General features: G+C 44.8%; 2 protein-coding genes across 4 annotated transcripts in view; one reads left to right on the forward strand and one right to left on the reverse strand.

The window, feature by feature from the left end:
- ST8SIA5 (ST8 alpha-N-acetyl-neuraminide alpha-2,8-sialyltransferase 5) overlaps positions 1–24,940 on the forward strand; it is a gene marked incomplete at both ends in the record, with an annotated part of 78,390 nt that overhangs the window by 10,823 nt on the left and 42,627 nt on the right. The gene's annotated exons all lie outside the window — the stretch shown is intronic.
- Positions 700–1,477, reverse strand: LOC308275992 (consortin-like; the record flags this gene model as incomplete). Its single annotated transcript, XM_080714500.1, is given in 3 exon segments — positions 700–1,064; positions 1,067–1,141; positions 1,144–1,477. Coding segments are annotated over 3 exon segments (774 nt in total).

Raw genomic sequence — 24,940 nt, forward strand, 5'->3', positions numbered from 1 at the left:
TCAGAGTTTCTCATTCCAGGGCCAAAATTTCTATAATTCATCTATTCTATAGCTAAGCCTTCTTCAAATATCTGTGCCTGCACATCATAGTCAAGTAAAAAGAATAAAGATAATCTTTGTTACTCTATGTTGGATATTTGCTTGTGAGAAATGCTTGAAACGTGTGTGCACAAATGGGCCCACAGCCCACACGCACAAAACCATTTAAAGTGAAAAAAAGAATCTGGAAACAATGTGAAAAGCCTACATTACCTAGCTGTCAAGGTTAACTAAAAAGTGACATTGAAGCCGTAAGGCAATTCTTTTTGATTATGCATTAACTTATTGTACGATGGCTGGAAGCAATGCGAGGGACCGACAGAAGTGAACCAGAAGTGTCCCTTAACCAATTCGCTTGACGAGCTAAAAACAGCATGTTCCAAGACTGCCCTGCACACTCCGCTAGTGAACCTGATCACACAGGACGCGCAAGGACATGCAGTCCTCCTCACAGACCGCTCCACAGCCGTGGCGCTCAGCTCAGTATCTGCTCGCGATGAGTTCAAAGACTGCTCCTCTGGGCCGCCACATAAAGCTGCTGTTTCTGAAGTGTGTAGGTCCTTGCTGGGGCTGGGGGATGTTTCAGAACTCCTGAAATGAAGCTGTTTGGAGTCTACATGGTGCACTCTCATTGCTAGCGCTTGTCCCCCTTGAGTGGTGCTAGGAGAGGTAGATCCAGTGCTTAAGCTCAGCCATTGCCTGCAGTAACTTGGTATAATAGAAGTCCACGTTGTCTGCAAAGTCTGTACACACAGGTGACTCCATGTCACCAAAAGTGCAGTATAACGCAGTTCCTCCAACACTAAGGAAAACCATTGCTATGCACAGCAAGAGCAGTAAAATACAGGAGCCACCGCCACCGTCATCTTGGTCCAAGCTATCCTCCATCTCTTGGAATCTCACTCTTCGCTTCGATGGTTTCTGCTGCATTCGGGCAGGATGAGGTCCTACAGAGTCGTTCCTCTTCTTTAATATGGAGACCAACCCTTCAGCAGGAACAACCTCTGCAATCTCTATCCTTTTGCAAGATCATCAAGAGAAAGACAGCTATCATCAGAAGGCAGACTCTCCTGTAGACTGTAGGATGCTTCTTCAGGAGAAGGTCCTGCAGGAGATCAGAGTCGTCGTCTTGGTTATCTTCATAGGAAAGACAATCTTCAGTCTCTTTCACACACCCTTCCAAAAGACTGTTTAGATAGTCTTCTGCCTCCTTACTGACCTGGTCTTCCTCGTCTCCCTTCTCCTCTGAGGCCATAGACACTTCTGGAAGCAGTGTTCCTACGTCAGATATTTTCTTTTCACCAAGTCCGCTCTCTGATTCAGTCTGTCCCTGTGATGCTTTCCCATCACTGTCTGTGAGATCAGGTTGCTGTGGCTGAGTTAGTTCACTGTTCTGCAGCTCTGAGGGCAGCGCCTTAGGAGCATCCTCAAGTGGCATACCTTTGCTTTTAATAATATCCAAAACACCAAGAAATGACTTCCTTGCTCATGCTTCAATAAAAGCATTTGCCATTTTGTTATTTATTTATTTATTTATTTATTTATTTATTTATTTATTTATTTTTGGTACTGGGGTTCCTGGAAGCCCTTCTACCTCTGGGCTACACTCCCAGACCAATCCTTACTTTTTTTTTTATTTGGAAACAGGGTCTCCTAAGCCAGCGTGCGCGGCTGGCTTCGAACCTGTGCGATCCTCCTGTCTCTGCCTCCCAAGCGCGGGGATTACAAGCGTGCGCCACCACGCCCGGCCATTTTGTTATTTAAAAAAAAAAAAGAGAGAGTGCAGAGTAGGTCAGCCACTATGGAGATCAGTATGGAGATTCCTTAGAAGACTGGGAATAGATCCACCATTTGATCCGGCTATACCACTCCTGGGTATCTTTCCAAAGGGGTTGAAATCAGAGAACTATGTTAACATATGCATACCCATGTTTATAGCAGCACAGTTTGTAACAGCCAAAATATGGAACCAACCTAGATCTCCATCAACAGATGAATGGATTGCAAAATTATGGCAAATACACACAATGGAATTCTACTCAGCTATAAAGAAGAATAAAATAATAGCGTTTGCAAGAAGATGGAAGGAACTAGAGAACATTCTGTTAAGAGAGAAACATTATGTCAAGCACAAAAAGAGAAGGGACATATGTTTTCTCTAATATGCCCAAGCTAGGGAGTATTAGGTATACCAGAGGGACTCCAGATGATGGAGGGGAAATCTCAGCAAAGCTTGAACAGAAGGATAGGAGAGGAAGAAAGCTGAGGTTGTTCAATGGAGGGGCTACATACAAATATGTGTAAGAGCATAAATACAACATGGTTAACCTGGACACTCTCTATTGGGAAGGAGAAGGGAAATGGAGGGGGGAGGGCATGAAGCACAATCTAAATGTACACCACTTTCAATATGTTCCACGTATAAAAAATAAAAATTAAATAAATAAATAAAAAAGAAAGAAATTGTAGTGTAGTCCTAGAGAAAGCCTCAGCACACCCCATACATAGGCAGCCCTTTAGACTTGCCCAAAGTTGGGTGAAAAGACCCCACGTTGGTCAGTTCCTGGATGAGAGCGGTCCCTGGAAGAGTGTGCGTGTAACCTTGGGAAAGGTGATTCTCTTCACCTGCGGCAACTCCAGGAGAGGGCTGAAGCTGAAGTCTGTCAGCTGGTGGGGAAGAGGTCCTCACTCCTGGAGGGGAGGGGGAGGCGCAGCGCAGCACCTGCCGCAGCAGGGGGTTCTCATTCCGCCATTCTGTCCGAAATTGGCAATCCTTGTTCCCACTCCCCACTCCAAACAAGAACCTCACCCCTAGTGGTCAGTCTGCCTGGAGCCAACCCTGAACTGGAGAGTCTCTTCTGTCAGCCCAGGGTCTTTCCCACACAGGACATCTGTCCTAACTGTGTTTTGCCCATGCCGTGTCTGTCTCTGCTGTTCCTTCCTGGCTGCCTTTCAGTCCCAATTCTGCCTCTCTCTCCAGTCCCAGGCCCCAGGGTTCTCTTTGCTGAATTCCTAGCCCTCGCCATGTCTATACTTAGCACCTTCTGACCAGGGCATTCTCTGTGGTTGCACAGTGGACAAGAGCGGAGCCTGGGCCGTTTCATCCCATCTTACCTCGAGAGGACTCTCCTGGAGTTTGTTTTCCCCCAGCCCTCTGCCTGCACCTTGAGGGCAAAGATCTGGGCTGCCTGCATGTAGCTGGTGCAGACCTGAGACTTGAGGATGTGAAACTGGGTCGAGGAAAAGGACAGTCTGACTTTTTGTGCTGCTTTCATGTGTGGATTTGGAGGCGCTCATCACTGAGCCGGTTCTCCCCACCTGGGGGACAGAGCCTGCCTGCCGTTCCACTGCCCTGAGAAACAGGTACAGCCCCAGGAGGTGGGGACATGGGGCTGGGGGTGGGGTGTAGAGGATCTATCCACCCAAATGTAGCTCTTGAGGGGGAGGGTGCCCTAGAAAGGATGCTGAGCTGCTGCAGCCCGGGTGTGAGCGATGCAGCCAGCAGAACATTACAGTTTCATTGGTCATGGCTAGTTGCTGCTGAGCACCTGCTGGAGGGCCTGGAAGAGAGTGAAGCTGAAAAGGGACTCAGGGAGCAAAATTTAAGGAAACTCCACTTGTAGGTGTCAAACAACAAGAGCCTTGTTGTTAAAAAGCCTCCTTAAATGTGGCTCCCTGAGTTCTCCTAGGCTCCATCTAGTCCTACCCTGCCCTGTTCTATCCCAGCCCTGCACCATGGGAGGGGTGACAGTTTCCTGTCCCTTCCTCAATGTCCTTGGGGACACAGTGATACCCTGTTGCTCCACAATCCATCTCTTCTTTACCCATCTCTCTCTAGTCATGTGTGTGTGTGTGTGTGTGTGTGTGTGTGTGTAACTGGGGCTTGAATCTAGGGGGATTCTGCCTCTGAGCTACATCTTCAGCCGTATTTTTATTTTATTTTTTTGTGAGGTACTGGGAATGGAATCCAGGGGCATTCTACCTCTGAGCTACACCCCCAGCCCTACTTTTTATTCTTTATTTTGAAACAGAGTCTCACTGAATTGCAAAAGGCCTCACTAAGTAGCTGAGGCTGTCTGCGAACTGCGATTCTCCTGTTGGGATTACAAGCGTGCACTACCACTCCTGGCATTTCTTTTTTTTTATGGTACTGAGGGTGAACCCAGAGGCTTTCTACCTCCGGGCTATACTCCCAGACCTATCTTATATTTTTATTTGGAAAACAGGGTCTCACTAAGTTGCTGAGAGCCTCACTAAGTAGCTGAGGCTGGCTTCGAACCTGTGCGATCCTCCTGTCTCAGCCTCCCAAGCGTGGGGATTACAAGTGTACACCACCATGCCCAGCTTTCCTGGCTTATTTTTTAACTTTGAAACAGGGTTTCACTAAGTTGTGGAGTGCCTTGCTTGGTTGCTGAGGCTGTCTTCAAACTTGTGACCCCCCTGTCTCTTCCTCCCCATTACTAGGATTACAGGTGTGTGCCACAATATATATACATATACTATATATATACTAGACTGCTGACTCTAGTCTTTTTGACACCTGTTCTTTCCAGGAAAATATTACCTCTTAGGGGACTTAGCTTCTTTTATCCGTGCCCCTTCACGTCTCATCTAATAACTTCCCAATTTATCTCTTACTTCTACCTGTTATTCTAGGACCCCCCATAGGTGAAGGGTTCATTAAGTAATAATATTAGGGTTCATGAGCCAGCTCTAACCTAAGCAGATAATCCTAAATGAGGATTATTTCATTTAATCTTTACTTTAGGCTTATTAAATATAGTCCTCCTCATTAAATACTCATGTGGAGAGGAAAAGTAAAGGTTATACAGTTGTAAGAGATATAAAAGATGTTGTATTCATCCTGAATTCTTGGGGCCTACTACGGTGCCTTGTGGTCGCTGTTGAATGAATAGATACAAACAGAAGGAATCGCAAAGCTTTTCCCCAACAGCTGACCAATGTTCATCACACACTAACTCGGCTTTAGAGTGAGAGACGGAGATCATTACTCGAGAGTGGTTAGAACTGGGGGCGGTGGTGCACACCTGTAATCCCAGTACTTGTGAGGCTGAGACAGGAGGACCACGGGTTCGAGGTCAGCTTCAGCAATCTAATGAGACCCTGCTTTCAAATAAAATAGGCCTGCAGATGGAGCTTGGAGGTAGAATGCCTCTGGGTTCAATATATAAAAAAAAAAATTAAGGAACTTATAGAACACTTAAAGAGAAAAAGTGAAAAACTGTCAGACAGTATAAACGAGCTCATATTCATGCAGCATGGACTATAAAGCACGTAGGTTTCAGCCGGGGGAGTTGATGGTGGAGACTGGTGGGTTTCAGAGACTGAATCGGAGGAGAATCTGGGGGACAGGTTGGGATGTTGAGGCTGGGAGAGCAGGTGATGGAAGCGATCGAAGGTTTTAGAGATTCTTTTTATACCTGGTACTTGGTGTGGCTCTTGGCCCTTCTGGCCTCAGCTTAGTCTCACAGTGTGAGTGGGTGGGCACGATGGCTGCTCTCTCTCAGCTCTGATGCTGTGTGCCACGGCTGGCCTTTGGGCTGCCTGCCCCTTGCCAGCTCTTTCTGGGAAGGACCCGCTGGTTCCTCAGAGCCCCAGGGCTGCAGAGAGATGGACGTGAGGCAGCCGAGCCAGGAGATGTGTGAGGGATGCCATTTATGAAGGCGGCTGGGGATTCATTGAGAGAAGAAGATGCATTCATGTCCACTGCAGCCTGAAATTGCACCCAATTTGTGCTGCCCATGCCTCTGGGCAAAGGAAGCCCAAGCATCCTCTCTCTTTCCCCTCCAGCTTATCCTTGTTCCCCAGGTCACCACTGCTGTTTCCTGGAAATAAATTACAACCCCTCAGAAGCAGGCTTAAAGAAGTCAAGAATTCCCAGTGCTGTCTCGAGCCCTCTTTGTCTCTCTCTCTCTGGACCCCTTCTTCTCCTTCCTGACACTGTAACCCACAGAGGGTCCTGCAGAACCACACAGCTTCAGAATCCAGGATGCCTGGCTCCACAGAACCCAGGCAGGAGCTCAAAGAGGCCACCGCCCTGTAGCCTTGTCACTGGCTCTGGTGTCAGCCCCTGCTCTGCCAGTCTCTTCTTTCCTCCTTGAGGCTGAGGGTCGGGGCTCCCACTCTGTAGCATCTTCTCTCTTGTCCTAGGTGAAAGGTGAACCTGAGAAATAAACCCCCAGCCCTACTCTTCTTGTGCGGGGCGGGAGGGGATTGCCTTCTGGAGAATCCTGGATGACTCACTGCTCAGCCATCAGAGAGGAGCCTGGTAGTTATGCCATTAGTCCCCTTGGCAACATTTCCACCCTGATGTTGCAAAGAGGATCTTATTCCGCTCCCCTGGAGTCCTGGGAGCAGGGCGACAGAGGCCCAGGCCTCAGGCCCGGCCCTCACAGGCTCTCAGGTTAGGAGGCACCAAATTCTTTGCTCCCCAGAAAATGAAATTGGCCCACCTACCCCAGAGAGGGCTTGGAGGGAGCACGGGAAGGTGGCATTGCTTCCATGAACTCGGGCTGCATCTCTACCACTTGCTTCCCAGCACAGTGCCAGCCCCATCCCCATGCCGCAGGCCTTTGCAGGCATCATTCCTCCCCAGCATCCTTCCTGAGTCCCTGACCACCTCCCTCTGACCTGTTCCCACGTTTCCTATTCAGAGAGGCTTCCCCGCTGCCCTGTGTGGACCAGCCTCCCCCACCCAAGCTCCTACCCCCCACCGTTCTCTTTCCCCACAGTCCATTTCCCCTTCTGGCACATTACATATTTTATCACCTAGGAGATTCTTATCACCGTATCTGTCTCCCTATAGTAGAAATTAAGTACCATTGGAGCAGAGCCTTTGTTGGTTTGCTCACTGATGTACCTTGGCACTCAGCCTGGCGAGGCTGCTGGATAATTATAGAACAATATAATACAATAAATATGATATGTACTATATAAAAATAGAATGAATGGATAAAAGACAGGTGCCCTCCATCAGCTGTGAGGTACGATGCCAGTGGTTTGCTGGTTGATAAAAGGGTGAGCCGAGCAGGGTGGCGCAGCTTGTGATCTCAGTACTTGGGATGTCGAGACAGGAGGATCTCAGGTTCACAGCCAGCCTTAGCTTCTTAGTGAGGCCCTTTGCAACTTAGTGAGACCCTGTTTCAAAATAAAAAATAAAATATAAATAGGGATGGGGTGTAACTTGGAAGTAGAATGCCCCTGGGTTCAATCTCCAGTACTACAAAAAAAAAATAATAATAATAAATAATAATAACAACAACAACAATAACAACAACAACAATAATAATAATAGGGTGGCCATGCATTTTATTTTACAAGCTTAGCTTAGTGTGAAAAAGTGACTCACTTAGAAATTTTCATTTAAACCAGACGTGGTGGCTCACACTTGTAATCCCAGTACTTGGGAAGCTGAGACAGGAGCATTGAGCAGGTTCGAAGCCAGCCTCAGCTACATAGGCTCTCAGCAACTTAGTGAGACCCTGTTTCCTAAAGAAACATAAAAATAGGCCTGGGAGTATAGCCCGGAGGTAGAAAGCCCCTGGCTTCCATCCTCAGTACCATACACACACACATACACACATACACACACATATATATATATATATATATATATATATATATATATATATATAAATGTATAATTTGCATTTAAGTAAAAAATATGAGCCAGGCGTGGTGGTGCATGTTTGCAATCCCAGCATTTGGGAGGCTAAGACAGGCATATTGGGATTTGTGGCCAGCCTTAGCTACTTAGTGAGGCCCTTTGCAACTCAGTGAGACCCTGTTTCAAAAATAAAGAATAAAATATAGGGCTGGGGGTGTAGCTTGGAGGTAGAATACCCCTGAGTTCCATCCCCAGTACAAAAATAAATAAAGAAAAGAAAAAAGCTTATCTGCCAGCTGGTGGGAGGTGCCTTTCCTCCACCAAGGTCAAGTGAAGACCCGGGAGGTTCTGGTGACTTCCTGGCCACTCTGCCTCCACTGATTGGCCCTCTGTTTTCTGGCAGCTCCTGAGGGGCCTGTGGAGAAAGGACCCCAAACCATGGGCTTCCTGGTCTCCCCTGGGCCGTGGGCCACTGCACCCCTCCCCAGACCCGGAAGCTCTGCCCCCTTCCCTCCAGACCTGTCTAGCACAATTTCTTCAGAGAGCTTCTAAGCCTTCCAGCCCCCACAACCCAGATGGCCCTAAAGTGAGGAGATAAAAAAAGGCAAACTGTCTTCCTGCCGTGGGGGAGGGAAAATATAGATGAATAATGTAATAGATTATCCTCCCACGAAGTACCGATGTTTGTGAATGCTTTTCCTCTTTTATTATTTTTTCAAATGGAGCCTACTCATGGTTGTCTTCGTGATAATAGCGGGCTCAGTCATTCGCATCCCATTACATGTTTTGAAAGGAGGAGGGAGGGCGGATGCAGGCAGGGCCTCCAGGGCCGGTACCTGTGGCAATGGTGAGCAGGTTTGTTGTGTATGAGGCCAAAACTCTGAGGGTTGAAGGACCTGGCACCCCAAGACAGGAAGACTCCAGGGCATGCTGTGTGCAGCTGACTCCTGGGACAGGGTCCAGAACTTGGGCGGCTGGAGGACTGAACACAGAGGACTCCTGGGCTCCACGCCTGCCTGGCCACCGGCTGGCTGGGAGCTGACTTTCCACTCTGCCTCCGTTCCTCAGCTCGGAGGGATGACATGCATTCCTTCACAGGACTGGAGTCGGGATCCAGCAAGATGATGTCAGTCGGGGTTGTCAACAGGCGGTCCCCAGGCTCTGGCATGATCTGTACAGTTTCACGTTAGAATTATTTGGCAGCTTTTTTGTGTGTGTGTTGGTCTGGGGATGGAACCCAGGGGCATTCGACCTCCAAGCTACACCACCTGTCCTATTTTTTATTCTTTATTTTGAAACAGGGTCTCACTAAGTTGCAGAGGGTCTCATTAAGTAGCTGAGGCTGTCTGCAAACTGCGATCCTCCTGTCTCAGCCTCCCGAATGCTGGGATTACAAGCATGTGCCACCACACCAGACTTGGCAGCACTTAAAAATCAGAAAAATTAAAAGTCTGGTTTTCCACCATCCCTTGGAAAAGTGGCAGCAATACCACCAGCCCATCCTCCCTCACCCCCCACTGTTGATTTGGATGCCAGTGGAAATGAAGGTCTGTGTATGAACATAAAATATGAATACACTGTTGTAGTTTTTATGGGATGTTTTAGCCAGGGTGTGTGAGCCTCTGAACGGTCCAAGGAGAGCCGGATGATGGCTTGTCCAGGGAAAGTCGAGACTTTAAGGGACTTTCTCTAACTTCAGAAAATGAGAGTGGCTCTCTAATGGCCAGGACAGCATCCTTCCAGATGGTAACACACCTGTTATGGGGTGGCCCATGGCTTGAGACTGAATGAACTTCAGGAAAAGAAGTGTTTGGCTTCGTTCTTGGTCGAGACTTGGGCTGGAAAAGGCTTTCAGAATGGTTGTGCATTAGTCAGATTTTCATGTCTGTGACCAAAATACCTGACAGGAGCAACTTAGAAGGGAAAGGTTTATTATTTATTTATTTATTTATTTATTTATTTATTTATTTGGTAGTACTGGGGGTGGAACCCAGAGGCTTTCTACCTCCAGGCTATATTCCCAGACCTATTTTATATTTTATTTGGAAACAGGGTCTCACTAAGTTGCTGATCGAACCTGTGTGATCCTCCTGTCTCCGCCTCCCAAGCGCGGGAATTACAAGCGTGCGCCACCACGCCCGGCGAAGGGAAAGGTTTATTTGGTTCACAGTTTCAGAGGTTCAGTCCAGGTGGGCTGGTCACAAGGTAGAAATGTCATGGTAGCAGGGCATGGAAAAGCAGCTGGAAGGCAGAGAGGGAGAGGAAGGGACCAGGGACGTAGGTTCCCAATGACCCACCTCCTCTAGTCACACCCGGCTCACCTACCCTAACCACCCAGTGAATCCATTCAAATGATCACTCCATCAACGGCTTTGTCCACTGATGAGATAGAGCTCTAATTCAAATATTTCACCTCTGAACAGTTAGTTCTCCATTGCCAGTGCAGGAGCTCTTCTGGGTGTCATCCCACATCTAAACCATAAGAGGTGCTCTAGCCACATCTGGCTGTGGGTCTTGGGACCCCTGCCCTTTACCTGGCCAGGGCTCTCCTGATGCAGCCAGGGAGCGAAGGGGTATCAGCGGGGTGCTGCTCACAACAGGAGCTAGGGTGGCAGCAGTTAGGAAAGGCTTGAAACTTCTGGAGCAGCTCGGCCTGTAACATCTCGGTATGAAAAACACTACCCTTGCTCCCCCCCCACTTTTTGTTTTTGTGCTAATGTTAGCTGTCATCATCATTCCCATCCTCCTATTTGGACAACACCAACAGAGTTACCAGAAGGTTTTTTTTCTTTTTTGTAAAGAAAGAAAATATTTTTTATTATCAAAGAAACATTAAGTCAGAATGTAATGTTCTTGACAGGCAATCTACTAAGAGATTTAAAAGCAAAGAAATATTACCCTTCTGCTGGGCGTGGTGGCACATGCTTGTAATCCCAGTATTTGGGAGGGTGAGACAGGAGGATCACAGGTTCAACAACAGTCTCAGCAAGTACTGAGACTCTCATCAACCTAGTGAGACCCTGTTTCAAAATAAAAATAGAAAATAGGGCTTGGAGTATAGCTCTGAGGTAAAATGCCCTTGGGTTCAACTCCCAAATACCACACACACACAAAAGAAAGGAATTTCACCCTTTTATGAAGCCACACAGATACAATCTATTATGTACATCTTCTCAAACAGCTAGTCCTCAGGTAGTTGACAGCATTGTGTGTCACGCGTAGTCCATCCTCACTTTACCTGGTGTTATAGTTTGGTTCTGGACTGTCTCCAAAGACCCATGTGTGGAAAAGTCCCCAGCCTGTGGTGCTATTAGGAGGTGATGACACCTGTAGGAGGTGGAGCCTAGTGGAAGGAAGTTAGGTACTTAGTGGCATGTCCTTGAAGCGTGCGCACGCACTCTCTCTCTCTCTCTCTCTCTCTCCCCTCCCTCCCTCCCTCCCCCTCCCTCCCTCCCTCTTCCCCCCCCTTTCTCTTTTTCTCTCTGTCTTTGTTTCCTGACCACCAGGAGGAGGTGAACCATTCTCCCCTGCTATGCATTTCTGCCATGGTAGACTGTGCCACCACAGGCCCAAAGAAACAAGGCCAAGTGATTATGAATCAGGAACCAAAATAAACCTTTTCCCTCACCAAATTTAACACCCCAGGTATATAATCCCAGTGAAGGAAAGCTAGCTAGCGCACCTGGTGATCGGGGTGACCATTGGGTTGGCTCGGTAGCTTTGTCTAGAGTAGGACAGACTTCCACATCTCTCAGGAGGTAATTTTGCAACTCGGAGCAGGGTGACCGCTAAAGTTAGGCTCCCTCCCTCCAGGAGACTGGGAGAGGGGTTGCTAGCTTCCTTGATTTTTACATTTCAAATAGATGGCTTCTAGGTCTTTGAGGAAGGGATCCTTCTATCATAAGCTGACAAAGGCCTATCTAGTTTTGAAGGGATTTGTATCCATTTCAAAGAGAAGAGAAAGTACTTACAAGTTACCTAAAGTAATGCTCCTAAGGAAAAAGGAGTAGACTTTCATATCTATTATTATGATTTGATAACCCCAATAATTTATTGAGGACTTGGGGTAGGCCTTCAAACAATTTATGAAGCTGGCTAGGGTTATACTATTTTATTATGATTACCATTATTGTATTGTTTTGAGTTTATTACCTTTTTACTTTTTATGTGATTATAAAAATAATACATGCCCATTGTAAACCTTTTAGAGCAGAAAAGCATTAAAGAAGTAGATGATATATTAACTTTTTGGCAGGTTTCCTTTCAGGCTTTCCTCTAAGCATTAAAAAAAATAGGCAAGATAATAGCGAATTTGCACATCGATTCTTTATTTTTTCCTCTTAAAATTCCCAGTTTCCCTATGTCATTTAAAACCCCTTCATACATATGATACCATGGCCACGTGACCACCCATTGATGAGAAGCGCCACGGTCAACAGCCTTTCCCCAGGGGAGGGTATTTGTGAAGTTCTCTCATTAATAAAGACTCCAAACAACACTGTAACTGGTTTAGACTTCTTTGTGACTTTGGTCATTTTCTGAGAATAAACTCCTAGAAGGGTTATCATCAGGACCAAAAGTAAAAGCACTGTTGCCAGGCGTGGTGGTGCACTGTTACCGGGGAGGTGGAGACAGGAGGATCGCTCAGGTTCGAAGCCAGCCTCGCTGGCTTAAGAGACCCTGTTTCCAAATAAAAATATAAAATAGGTCTAGTAGTGTAGCCCAGAGGTAGAAGGGTTTCCAGGAACCCCAGTACCACCAAAAAAAAAGTGATTATCAATAACCAGCCCTGGTATTCATATATATATATATATATATGCGCATATATATGTGTGTGTTTATATGTAAATGTATATGTAAAATATCTAAATATAAGTGTATATTCATATTTTATATATTTAATTTAATAAGTTTATAATATTTTATTGCTTTCATTTGCATTTTTTTGGTTACTAGCAAGCTTAAACTCACACCAAAATGTACTGGTCTTTATTTTTGCAAAAGGTGATGAGATTAAAAAAAATTAAAAAAGAGCCAGGCATTGTGGCACATGCTTGTAATCCCAGCATTTGGGAGGCTGAGACAGGAGGATCTGGGTTTGCAGACTGCCTCAGCTACTTAGTGAAGCCCTCTGCAACCCATTGAGACCCTGTTTCAAAATAAAGAATAAAAAATGGGGCTGGGGGTGTAGTTCAGAGGTGGAATGCCCATCACTAGTACTGCAAAAAAAAAAAAAGGGTATACAAATGAAAAGTAACACTCCTCACCTTGTCTACCAACCACCCCATCATCTTTTCTGGAAGTAAAAATTAAGGTAAACTGGTTTTAAATTCAATTATAATATAAATTATTAAATTTATATCACCAGATACAAGATTTTTTTTGTACTTATTTGGCTGCTATGGTGGTCAGCTTATATCTTAGGTCAAGGGTTATATTTGTCCTTTTGTGTTACTATAATGATATACCTGAGGCTGCTAACTTTATAAAAAAAAGAGGTATATCTAGCTCAGTTCTGAGGCTCAAGCATCTGCATTTACCTGATTTGGTGATTATCTTGCTGGCAGGTGCTAAGGCAGCTTAGGGCGCCACATGGTGAGACAGAGAACACACATATATTTCATCTGGTTCTCTCTCTCTCTCTCTCTCTCTCTCTCTCTCTCTCTCTCTCTCTCTCTTCTCTCTCTCTCTATCTCATACTGGGGATTTTATCTCTAATATATACCTTTATACCTTTAGCCCTTCTTATTCTTTGAAACAGGGTCTTGCTAAGTTGCTGAGGCTGGCCTCAAACCTGCAGTCCTCCTATCTTAGCCTTCCAAGCACTGGGATCATAAGCATTCACCACCATGCCTGGCTCTCTTTTCTTATAAAATTCCCAGGATTCAATTAGGGAGCTCTTTCCTGATGACTTTTACCTAATCCTAATCACCTCCCAAAGGCCCCACCTCTAAATACCATAGCTGGCTTTTCATCCTCTTAACCCATTAAACCCCAGATTTAAACTGAATGTGTCAATAAAGTTGACACTGGTGCATTGGCATAGGTTGGAAATAATAATCTAGAGCTTACATTTTATATATCATTAATATTATTATAGTATAATTATTGCATTATAATTATATTCTTATTGTTCTTGTTAAATAATTATAATGTAGCTGTATTATATACTATATTTGAGTTTTTATATATGATCCACATCTGGAACAATGGGACAAAAATGGGTTACTCTCTCGCAATGGAGATTAAATCAACATGTGAACCCTTGGGAGACACTCATACCATATCCGGATGTAGCAAAGATTATTCCTCACCTTTGACAGGCAAGAAAGCTGAGGCTTCATGGAGTTAGAAGCCAGGAGCCACTCTGGTCTGGGCTCCCTGTCCAGGCATCTCTTGGGGCGAGGCCCAGGCCAGGGTGGTCACCAGGGCTCTGAAGACATCCACCACCTGTGCAGCCAGCGATATATTTTGTCAATTTGATAGGTTAAAAAAAGATTACACTATCTTTTTTTTTTTCTCAGACTGGGAATTGAACCCAAGGGCATTCTACCTCTGAGTGACACCCCCAGCCCTATTTTTTTTTTTATTCTTTATTTTGAAACAGGGTCTCACTGAGTTGCAAAGGGCCTCACTAAGTAGATGAGGATGGCTTTGAACCTGCGTAATCCTCCTGTCTCGACCTCCCAAATGCTGGGATTATAAGTGTGCTCCACCACTCCCAGTTTAAGATTACATTATTTTTATTTGCATGTTTTTGGTTACTAGCAAGATTAAACATTGGAGGAATATGGCAGCCACAGGTGTGTGAGTAGACAAGAGGGTCTGGAAAGGCTTTCCTGTCCAGAAACTTCTCCCTCATCAAGCTGGTGCTGCTGCCTGACATCCCTCCTCCTAGGCTCCTCCCTTAGAGCCAGCATTGTCTGAGGTGAGCACTGTGGTACCCCGCAGAGTGCCCCCTGGCCTCCTCCAGCTCTCAGCCCTTCACACACCCTGCGCCCCAGGGACCACACCTTGCACAGGTAGTTGTTGTCAATTGACAGCCACAAACACACTGTCAGGGTTTTTTTTCCGTGTGTGTGTGTGGTACTGGGGATGGAACCCAGGGGCATTCTACCACTGAGCTGCACCCCCAGCCCTGTTTTGTATTCTTTATTTTGAAACAGGTTGTCCCTGAGTTGCAAAGGACCTCACCAAGTAACTGAGGCTGTCCTTAAAACACGATCCTCCTGTCTCAGCCTCCTGAATGCTGGGATTACAAGTGTGCACCACCACACCTGGCTCAAGAAGACCGTTTAGAATTGTTGGGGGGGAGGGTCAAGTGGAGACTGCCATTCTAATAAGTAATAATTCAGTTGGTCAGATAATTTAGGGACAGGAGATAGCTCATGTGGCCCTTCAGGTCATGTCCGTCCTTGCCTGGAGCTCCTCACTAACACTGCTGGGATCATCTAGTGTAAGCCTGTGTCCTGGGGAGGGAATGTGTCTGGGGAGGGTGCTGCGGCCATGGCCCTTCCCCCACCCCAGGAGGGTTGGCTTGAGAAGTGGTCTGCTGCACCTGCCCAGCTGGGCCTCCTCTTCCCTCATTCTCTTCCCCTTGCCTGGTACCAGGAGCAGTGCTCAGGCCAGCAAGGTAGGGAAAGCATAAGGACCAGCTGGGAAGCATCTGACCTGAGGGATGTAGTTATGACAGTGGCTTCCTTCTCACATGCTCTCCGGAGCCCCCAGGGACCTGAAGCAGGAAGCCCTTGGACATGGCTCCTGAGGTCAGGAATCAGTTTTATTTTTCTTAAGGCACCTGGCTAGCCTTTTGGTGACTTGGGTTGCACACTCAGCAGGGTGCACAGGAGGCTAAGCTCCATTGGCAAATGTGCTGTCTCCTCAGGGAACCCAAATGTCTACAGTGCTCCATACCTTGCGCCCCAAAGATTCTGCCTTTATTTGGCTCAGCCTCCTGGCAATGCCAGCATCTGAGTGGACGCTTGCTGACACTTGGCCAGGCCCACCATATGCTAAGCAGGTGCTCTGCCATTAATCTACGTTCCCAGCCTCTCTCCATATGCAAAGGCAGATTGTGCTGGTGCCCACATGCAGGGAATGGGGAGATGTGGGTGTCCCACGCCCCTCCCCCAGTTCTCCATAGAATTGTCCCCGCCAGCCTCCTCCAGAGCCATATTAAAAATCTGTGACTTTCCTTTGCAACCCAGTGAGACCTTGTTTCAAAATAAAGAATAAAATAGGGCTAGGGTTGTAGCTCGGAGGTAGAATGCCCCTGGGTTCCATCCCCAGTATCGAAAAAAAAAAGAAAAAAAGAAATCTGTGACTTTGCATTTTCATTCTGGTGGGAAAGGAGCTCAGAGATTATTTGGTCCCGCTTCATTTTACAATATTCTCTACATAATGGCAGCGGTAGCAGCTATAACAATATTAAAAAATATCGGATAATGGAAAAGCCCTTTTGTGGTACTCCGGATTGAGCCCCGGTCTCACACTTGCTAGGCAAGTGCTTCACCACTGAGCTACATCCTTGGCCCGTTTGTAAATTTCTATTTTGAGGCAGAGTTTCACTAAGTTGGCCAGGCTGGCCTCGAACTTGCGACCCTCTTACCGCAGCCTTCCAAAGAGCTGGAATGACAGGCAGTTGCCACAATTGGTCTTTTGATGCTGTTGTTTTGAAAGAGCGTGAGGTTCACTGATGGGGTTGAAGGAGTGAATGAAGAAGCACAGGCCTTGGGATTGGACTCTAGCTTGAACACCTGCCCTGCTTCCTCCAATAGCTGGGCAGGTTATGAGTCTAATCTCCCTGAGCCTTGGTGTCCTCATCTGTGAAATGGGGGCCCTAATAATTGCTCCAAGCTTTGGGGAAAATTGTAAATTACACATAAACCTGTCACAGTACCTAACCATAAATAAATAAATAAATATACCCATTCTAGATGTACATATATACATATGCATGCATATACATATATATATGTTTGTATATGTATATGAATATGTATATATATAGTGGTACCCAGGGGCCTTCTACCTTCCAGCTACAACCCAGACATATATATATTGTGGTACTGGGGATGGAACCCAGGGGTTTTCTACCCCCGGGCTATACTCCCAGAGACCTATTTTATATTTTATTTGGAAACAGGGTCTCACTAAATTGCTGAGAGCCTCACTAAGTAGCTGAGGCTGGCTTTGAACCTGTGGCATCCTCCTGTCTCAGCCTCCCAAGTGCTGGCATTACAAGCGTGCACCACTACGCCTGGCTCCTCACTGAGTTGTTGAGGCTGGCTTCAAACCTGCAATCCTCCTATCTCAGCCTCCCAAGAACTAGGATTACAAGCGTGAGCCACCACTCCTAACTACCATATATTTTTTTAAATCCAGTGTCGTAAATTGAAAAAAAAAAAAAAACTAAAGTTTCCTAATCTTTGGAGGACAATATTATTATTTTTATTTTTTATTTTTAATTTTTTGTGGTACTGGGGATTAAATCCAGGGGTATTCTACCTCTGAGCCACACACCCCCAGCCCTATTTTTTATTCTTTATTTTGAAAAAGAGTCTCATTGAGTTGCAAAGAGCCTCACTAAGTAGCTGAGGTTGTCTGCGAACCACAATCCTCCTGTCTCAGCCTCCTGAATGCTGAGATTACAAGAATGGGCCACCATGCCTGGCTCCTATTTTTTTTTTTCTTTATTTTGAAACAGAGTCTCACTACATTGTGCAGGGCCTCACTAAGTAGTTGAGGCTGGCCACGAACCACAACCCTCCTGTCTCAGCCTCCCAAATGCTGGGATTACAAGTGTATGCCACCACGCCCGGCTAGAGGACATAATTCCATCCTAACAGGCAATTCCTCCTGTTTTTAAATTATTTCTCCAAGATGAGGTTTTGCTTTTTGCCCCGAAATTCTCTGTAGTTGCCTCTGGAAAGCCTCAGCTGGCCAGAGGATTCGTTGCTTTGAGATCAGGGATTCCATATCTGAAGGTTATGCAAGGGGACCTGGTTGAGCCTGGTTGTCATCAACACCCACAACAGAGAAGAGCTGAGTCTCAATGAACCCATTCCAGATTTCATAATCAGGAAATCCAGACCAAAGCTATTTTAATTTCAACAGGCACATCACTTCTGAGAAAGTATGGGCGTTAGGTGGCATCATAATTTTTTCTGTGTTTGAGGCCTCGGAATATATGAAAACAGTCTTGAATAAATCAGTTTACATAATTCTTTACATGCTGTGTTTCCTGAGGCTGATGACAGTGTTAGGTGTTAGCTGAATCTGCAAGGTCCAAAGATGCTACACAGCTGACTGCGTCTAGAAAGCTGCCCTTGGCAACTCCAGAGCCTTCTTAGTGATGACTAGTTTAGCACAAATACCTCATTTTATTTTTATTTTTTTTATTTTTTTTATTGGTGCATTATATTCATACAACTTATTGGGGTAAAAAACTTGTGTGTATAAACATGTACTCATCGCTGATTTAACCCCTACCCAATACCACCCCATTCCCTCCCCGTCCCTCCCTTCCTTGCTTGGCTTAGTGATTGACTTCGATATGTTTAAGTACATTGTGTGCTTTAGAGATTTTTCTCTTCCCCCTCCTTTCTCTTCCTTTAGGTTATCTTGTTTGCTCCTCTTTTCTCCCTAACTCTCACATATTAGGGAAAGCATCTGATTTCTTATTTTTTGTGACTGACTAATCTCACTTAGCATAATGTCCTCCAGTTCCATCCATTTCCCTGGAAATGACGTAATTGAGTTTTTTTTTATGGCTGAGTAAAATTCCATTGTGTACATATCCCACAGTTTTGTAATCCATTCATTTGTTGATGGATATCTTGGCTGGTTCCATAGTTTGGCTATGGTGAATTGTACAGCTATGAACATAGATACACATGCATTAGTTGGTAGTTTGGTTTCTTTTCTTTTGGGTAGATACCCAACAGTGGTATTGCTGGATCAAATGGTAGGTGTGTTCCCATTCTTCTGAGGATTCTCCATACTGTTTTCCAAAGTGGTTGCACTAATTTGCAATCCCACCAACAATGTCTTAGAGTTCCCACTTCTCCACATCCTCGCCAGCATCTGTTGTTGTCTGTGTTTTGAATGATTGCCATTCTAGTTGGAGTTAGGTGAAATCTCAGGGTAGTTTTGATTTGCATCTCTCTGATTGCCAGTGATGGTGAGCATTTTTTCATGCATTTATTGGCCATTTGAATTTCTTCTTTTGTGAAGTGTCTATTTAGTTCATTTGCCCATTTTGTTATTGGATGTTTTGTTTTCTTAGTGTTGAGTTTCTTGAGTTCTCTGTATATTCTAGATATTAGTCCTCTATCAGAGGGGTAGGTGGCAAAAATCTTCTCCCATTCTGTTGGCTCCCGATTGAGGTTCTTGATAGTTTCCTTTGCTGAACAGAAGCTCTTCAGTTTCATGCAATCCCATGTATTGATTCTCCTTTTAATTTGTTGTGCCTTTGGGGTCTTATTGAGGAAATGTTTGTCTGTGCCTATGTGTTGTAGTGTTGGACCTATGCCCTCTTCAAGGAGCTTCAAAGTCTCTGGTTTAATTTCCAAGTCTTTGATCCATCGTGAGTTGACTTTTGTACAGGGTGAAAAAGTGGGATTAACATCCAATTTTCTGCATATGGTTAACCAGTTTTGCCAACACCATTTGTTGAAGAGGCTATCTTTTTTCCAGTGTATGTTTTTGGCCCCTTTGTCAAAAATCAATTGGCTAAAAGTGTGTGGGCTTGTTTCTGGGTCTTCTATTCTGCTCCATTGGTCTATATATCTGTTCTTTTGCCAGTACCATGCTGTTTTTATTACAATGGCTTTGTAGTATAGTTTAAAGTCAGGTATTGTGATTCCTCCTGCGTGGTTTTTGTTACTGAGAACTACCTTGGCTATTCTGGGCTTTTTGTTATTCCAGATAAATTTAAGGACTGATTTTTCTATGTCTGTGAGGAATGATCTTGGTAGTTTAATGGGCATTGCATTAAATCTATACATCACTTTTGGGAGGATGGCCATTTTAATGATATTTATTCTGCCAATCCATGAACATGGAAGATCTTTCCATCTTCTAAGATATTCTTCGATTTCTTTTTTCAGTGTTTTATAATTTTCTTTGTAGAGATCTTTTACCTCCTTGGTCAAATTTATTCCTAGGTATTTTATTTTTTTTGTGGGAGATCCTGAGTGGAAGTGTTTTCTGAATTTCTTTTTCAGTGGATTTATGGTTGGTGTACAGGAAAGCTTCTGATTTTTTAAGATTGATTTTGTATCCAGATACTTTGCTGAATTTGTTGATCAGTTCTATAAGCCTTTTGGTTGAGTTTGTTGGGTTTTCTAAATATAGTATCATGTCATCAGCAAATAGTGAAAGCTTAAGTTCTTCTTTTCCTATTTGTACTCCTTTGATTTCCTTTTCTTGCCTTATTGCTCTGGCTAGAGTCTCTAGTACTATATTGAAGAGAAGTGGTGATAGTGGACATCCTTGTCTCGTTCCAGTTTTTAGGGGGAATTCTTGAAGTTTTTCCCCATTTAATTTGATGCTGGCAGTGGGCTTGTTGTAGATTGCCTTAATAATGTTGAGATATGTTCCTTCTATTCCAATTCTCTGCAGTGTTTTTATCATAAATGGATGTTGAATTTTATCAAATGCTTTTTCAGCATCTATTGAGATGATCATGTGGTTTTTGTCTTTGATTCTGTTTATATGATGAATTACATGGATTGATTTTCGTATATTGAACCAGCCTTGCATCCCTGGGATGAACCCTACCTGGTCATGGTGTATGATTTTCTTGATGTGGTTTTGAATGCGTGTTGCTAGTATTTTGTTTAATAGTTTTGCATCCAGGTTCATCAGAGACATAGGCCTGTAGTTTTCCTTCCTTGAACTGTCTTTATTCGGTTTGGGTATTAGTGTGATGTTGGCTTCATTGAATGTATTTGGGAGAGTCCGTGTTTTTTCTATTTCATGAAATAGTTTGAGGAGTGTTGGGGTTAGCTCTTCTATAAAGGTTTTATAAAATTCACTTGGGAAACCATCTGGTCCTGGGCTTTTCTTTGATGGTAAGCTCTTTATTGCTATTTCAATCTCTTTGATTGTTATTGGTTGGTTTAAGTGTTCTATATCTTCTTGACTCATTTTAGGAAGGTTGTATTTATCTAGGAAGTTGTCGATTTCCTCCAGATTTTCCATTTTGTTGGAGTATAGTTTTTCAAAGTAGTTTCTGATTATCCTCTGGATTTCTACACTGTCAGTAGTAATGTCTCCTTTTTCATCCCTTATCCTCATAATTTGGGTTGATTCTCTCTTTTTTTTAGTTAGGTTGGCCAGTGGTTTATCAATCTTGTTAATCTTTTCAAGAATCCAGCTTTTGGTTTTGTTGATTTTCTGTATTGTTTTTTTATTCTCTATTTCATTAATTTCTGCTCTAATTTTAATAATTTCCCGCTTCTGCTGGCTTTGGGGTTCAATTGTTCCTGCTTTTCAAGGGCTTTGAGGTGTGTCATAAGGCTATTTATTTGAAGATTTTCTGTTTTTCTTATGTGAGCACTCAGTGCTATAAATTTTCCTCTTAATACTGCCTTCAAAGTGTCCCAGAGGTTTTGATATGTTGTTTCTTTATTTTCATTCACTTCTAGAAATTTCTTGATTTCACCTCTTACATCTTCTATGACCCATTCTTCATTCAGAAGTGTGGTGTTCAGCCTCCACATGTTTATGTTGTTTCTTTGGGTCTTCTTATAGTTGATTTCTAGTTTCATTCCATTATGGTCTGAAATGACACAGGGAAGTATGTAACATTTTTTAAATTTGCTAGTGCTCATTTTGTGTCCCAGGATGTGATCTATTTTGGAGAAGGTTCCGTGAGCAGCTGAGAAAAATGTGAACTCTGCTGTAGTTGGGTGAAATATTCTATATGTGTCCAACAGGTCCATTTGGTTAATGGTGTTCTTTAGTTCTGAGACATCTTTACTGACCCTTTGTCTGGAAGATCGGTCTAGTATTGTGAGAGGTGTGTTGAAGTCTCCCAGTATTATTGTGTTGGGATTTATGTGTGACTTCATGTCACAAAGAGTTTGATTTATGAAAGTAGCTGCCCCTATGTTTGGGGCATAGATGTTGATTATTGTTATTTCCTCTTGCTGGACTATTCCTTTTACCAGTAAAATGTGACCTTCTTTGTCTCTTCTAATAAGTTTGGGTTTGAAGTCTAACTTGTCTGATATCATAGTTGCTACTCCTGCTTGTCTTCGAGTACCATTAGCATGGATAACCTTGCTCCAGCCCTTTACCTTGAGTTTCTTCCTATCTTTACTTGTAAGGTGTGTTTCTTGTAAGCAGCAGATGGATGGATTCTGGCTTTTAATCCATTTTGCCACTTTATGTCTTTTTATTGAAGAGTTGAGGCCGTTTACATTCAGTATGATTATAGAGAGATAATTTTTAATTCCCAACATGTTAAGATCTTATTTCTGTTTGAGATACTGTTTATTCTTCTTTGCTTAGTTGTCTGCTGGATGGGAATTCTTGTTTCTTTGGTTCTGGCGTGTATTACCCATTTCCTCTTTGCAGTTAATCTCCTTGAGTACTTTCTCTAGCGCTGGTTTTGAAGACATAAATTCCTTCAGTTGCTGTTTGTCATGGAAGCTTCTTATTTCCCCATCTAATTTGATGGATAGTTTTGCTGGGTAGGAAATTTTTGGCTGGAAGTTGTTTTCTTTCAGAGTTTGAAATAAGTTACTCCATGCCCTTCTGGCTTTCATAACTTGGTTTGGGAAGTCTGGAGTGATTCTAATTGGTTTGCCTCTGTATGTCACGTGGCCTTTTGTTTTTGTTGCCTTTAAGATTCTCTCCTTGGCTTCCACATTAGTCATTTTGACAATTATGTGGCGTGGGGATCCTCTTCTTTGATCCTGTCTAAAGGGAGTTCTATAAGTTTCCTGGACCTGTGTATCAACCTCTTGCTCTATGTTTGGAAAATTTTCTGCTATTACTTCCTTGAAGAGATTGTTGATCCCTTTGGTTTCACCTTCTTTTCCCTCCTCTATTCCAATTATTCTTAGGTTAGCTCTCTTGAAATGGGCCCATATTTCTTCAATGTCAGATTCCTGCTGTCGGGTTTTTTTTTCTAAATTAGAAACTATGCGTTCATTTTTGGAATGGTCATCTTCAAGAAGCGAGATTCTATTCTCCATGTGGTCTAATCTGTTGTTTATACTTTGAATTGAAGCCTTCACTTCATTAATTGCATCCTTTATCTCTTTTTGACTCTCTCTAAATTCTTTTCGAAAGTCTTCTATTATTTCTAGAGTTATTTTCCTAATTTGATCTTCTAGAGATCTTTGGATTTCTGTGTTATCAGATTCTGATGTTGTGGGGTTGTGGGCATTCACTGCTCCATTGTTATTTCTCTTTCCCATGATTTTGGAAGTTTGTGCCTTCTCTGGGTTCTTCCCTGAGTCACTACGAGTTCACTTAAGATGTTCTGGATCTCGAGTCTGTGGTATCTCAGTCACCACTACTCCTTTACTGAGTTGTATCACAAAGTCTCAGACCCAGGGAGTCAATTGAGGCTGCTTAGACCGTGGGGGGTGCCAAGTTGGGTGTTCTCTAGCGGGCAGTTGTGACTATGGTATGATATCTCTGCCACTGCCACTCCCCCACTGGGCTGCACTGCTAAAATCTCCGACCCAGGGAGACTATCTGCGCAAGTCCCTGGGAGTGCAGTACTGGGATTTCTCCCCTTGGGGCCACAATTTGACTCACGTTTGTTGAGTGCGCTGATGTAGCTGTAGTGAACTCGGTGGATTCGCTGCTGCCGCCACTGGCAATATGGCACCACTGCCACGCCCTCGGCCGTGATGTGGCCTATTTCTTCTCTGGTTTTGAGCTCCGCTGAGTCCCTGCCAGGTGTGCTGTGCCCGGCCCTTGGGAGCTTTAGACGCTCCTTGCACCGGAGAAACTGCTGACTGCTGCCCGGCTGTTCAGCAGCGGCTTACCTTGGCTCGCTGTCCACCCCTCCTCTCAGGCGTCTGGTGGCTGGTTGTGTGGGTTGGTCTAGGGCCGTCTGGTGAATTCGCCGCTGCCGCCAGCAGTAAGATGCTGCTTCTGCATCCTAGGCCGGGAGGCCAGAGTACCTCCTCTCTGGATTTGAGCTCTGTTTTGAGTCTCCCTCCTCTCTGCAGCCTGGTGCTGCTAGGGGAGATGTAAGCCGCGCCGCTCCGGCCGCTCTGCGCTGTGGCTCAGGCTGCTCCGCACCACGGGTCTGGCCGCTCTGGCCTCTCTGGCTGCTCTGCACCGCGGATCCGGCTGCTCTGCACTGCGGGTCTGGCCACTCCGGCCGCTCCGGCGGTTCCGCGAATCGGTTCTGGCTGCTCCGGCTGCTCTGGCCGCTCCTCTCCAGCTGGTCTGGCCGCTCCTCTCTGGCTGGTCTGGCCGCTCCACTCGGCTGCTCCGGCTGCCCCGCTTCGCGCCGCGGCTCTGATTTCTCTGCGCTGCGGCTCTGGCCGCTGCGGCTCCTCCGGCCGCTCCGCGCCGCGGCGGGCGCGGCCCTTCGGGCTGGTTTTTTTCTGGTGTCTTGTTTTTCCAGCCCTTTTTCTCTGTCCCTTGTATTTACCGTTTTTATTTCTTTGCTGGTGGTGTTTTCTGGCTCTGAAAGGCGCTGGTTTTGTGGTAATAGAGTTCGATTGTTAGTGGGACTTGTAAGTGCCGCTTTCCTCGGTCGCCATCTTACCGGAAGTCCCAAATACCTCATTTTAAAAAAGGTATTTTAGTGCTGTGTTGGTGGTGCATGTTTGCAATCCCAGTACTTGGGAGGCTGAGATAGGAGGATCGCAAGTTCTCAGCCAGTCTCAGCAACTTAGTGAAGTGCTCTGCAACTTAGTAAGACCCTGTTTCAAAATAAAAAAAAATAAAATAGGGCTGAGGGTGTAGCTTGAATAATGCCCCTGGGTTCAATCCCCAGTACCACCAAAAAAAAAAAAAAAAAAGTCAACTTTTAGGTCATCACAGAAAAATAAAGTAGAATAGTATAACAAACATACATGTAGTCGTGACTGAAAATTAAATATCAGTGTTAATAATGCTAATATTCTGCCATATTTATTTCAAATATTTTCCTTCTAAAGCAAATTAGGCCGGGCATGGTGATGTACGCTTGTAATCCTAGTACCCGAGAGGCTGAGACAGGAGGATGGCAGGTTAGCGGCCAGCCTCAACTACTTAGTGAGGCCCTCTGCAACTTAGTGAGACCCTATTTCA

The sequence above is a fragment of the Muscardinus avellanarius genome (genome assembly GCF_963383645.1).
Source record: "Muscardinus avellanarius genome assembly, chromosome: 17".
Classification (NCBI taxonomy): Eukaryota; Metazoa; Chordata; class Mammalia; order Rodentia; family Gliridae; genus Muscardinus; species Muscardinus avellanarius.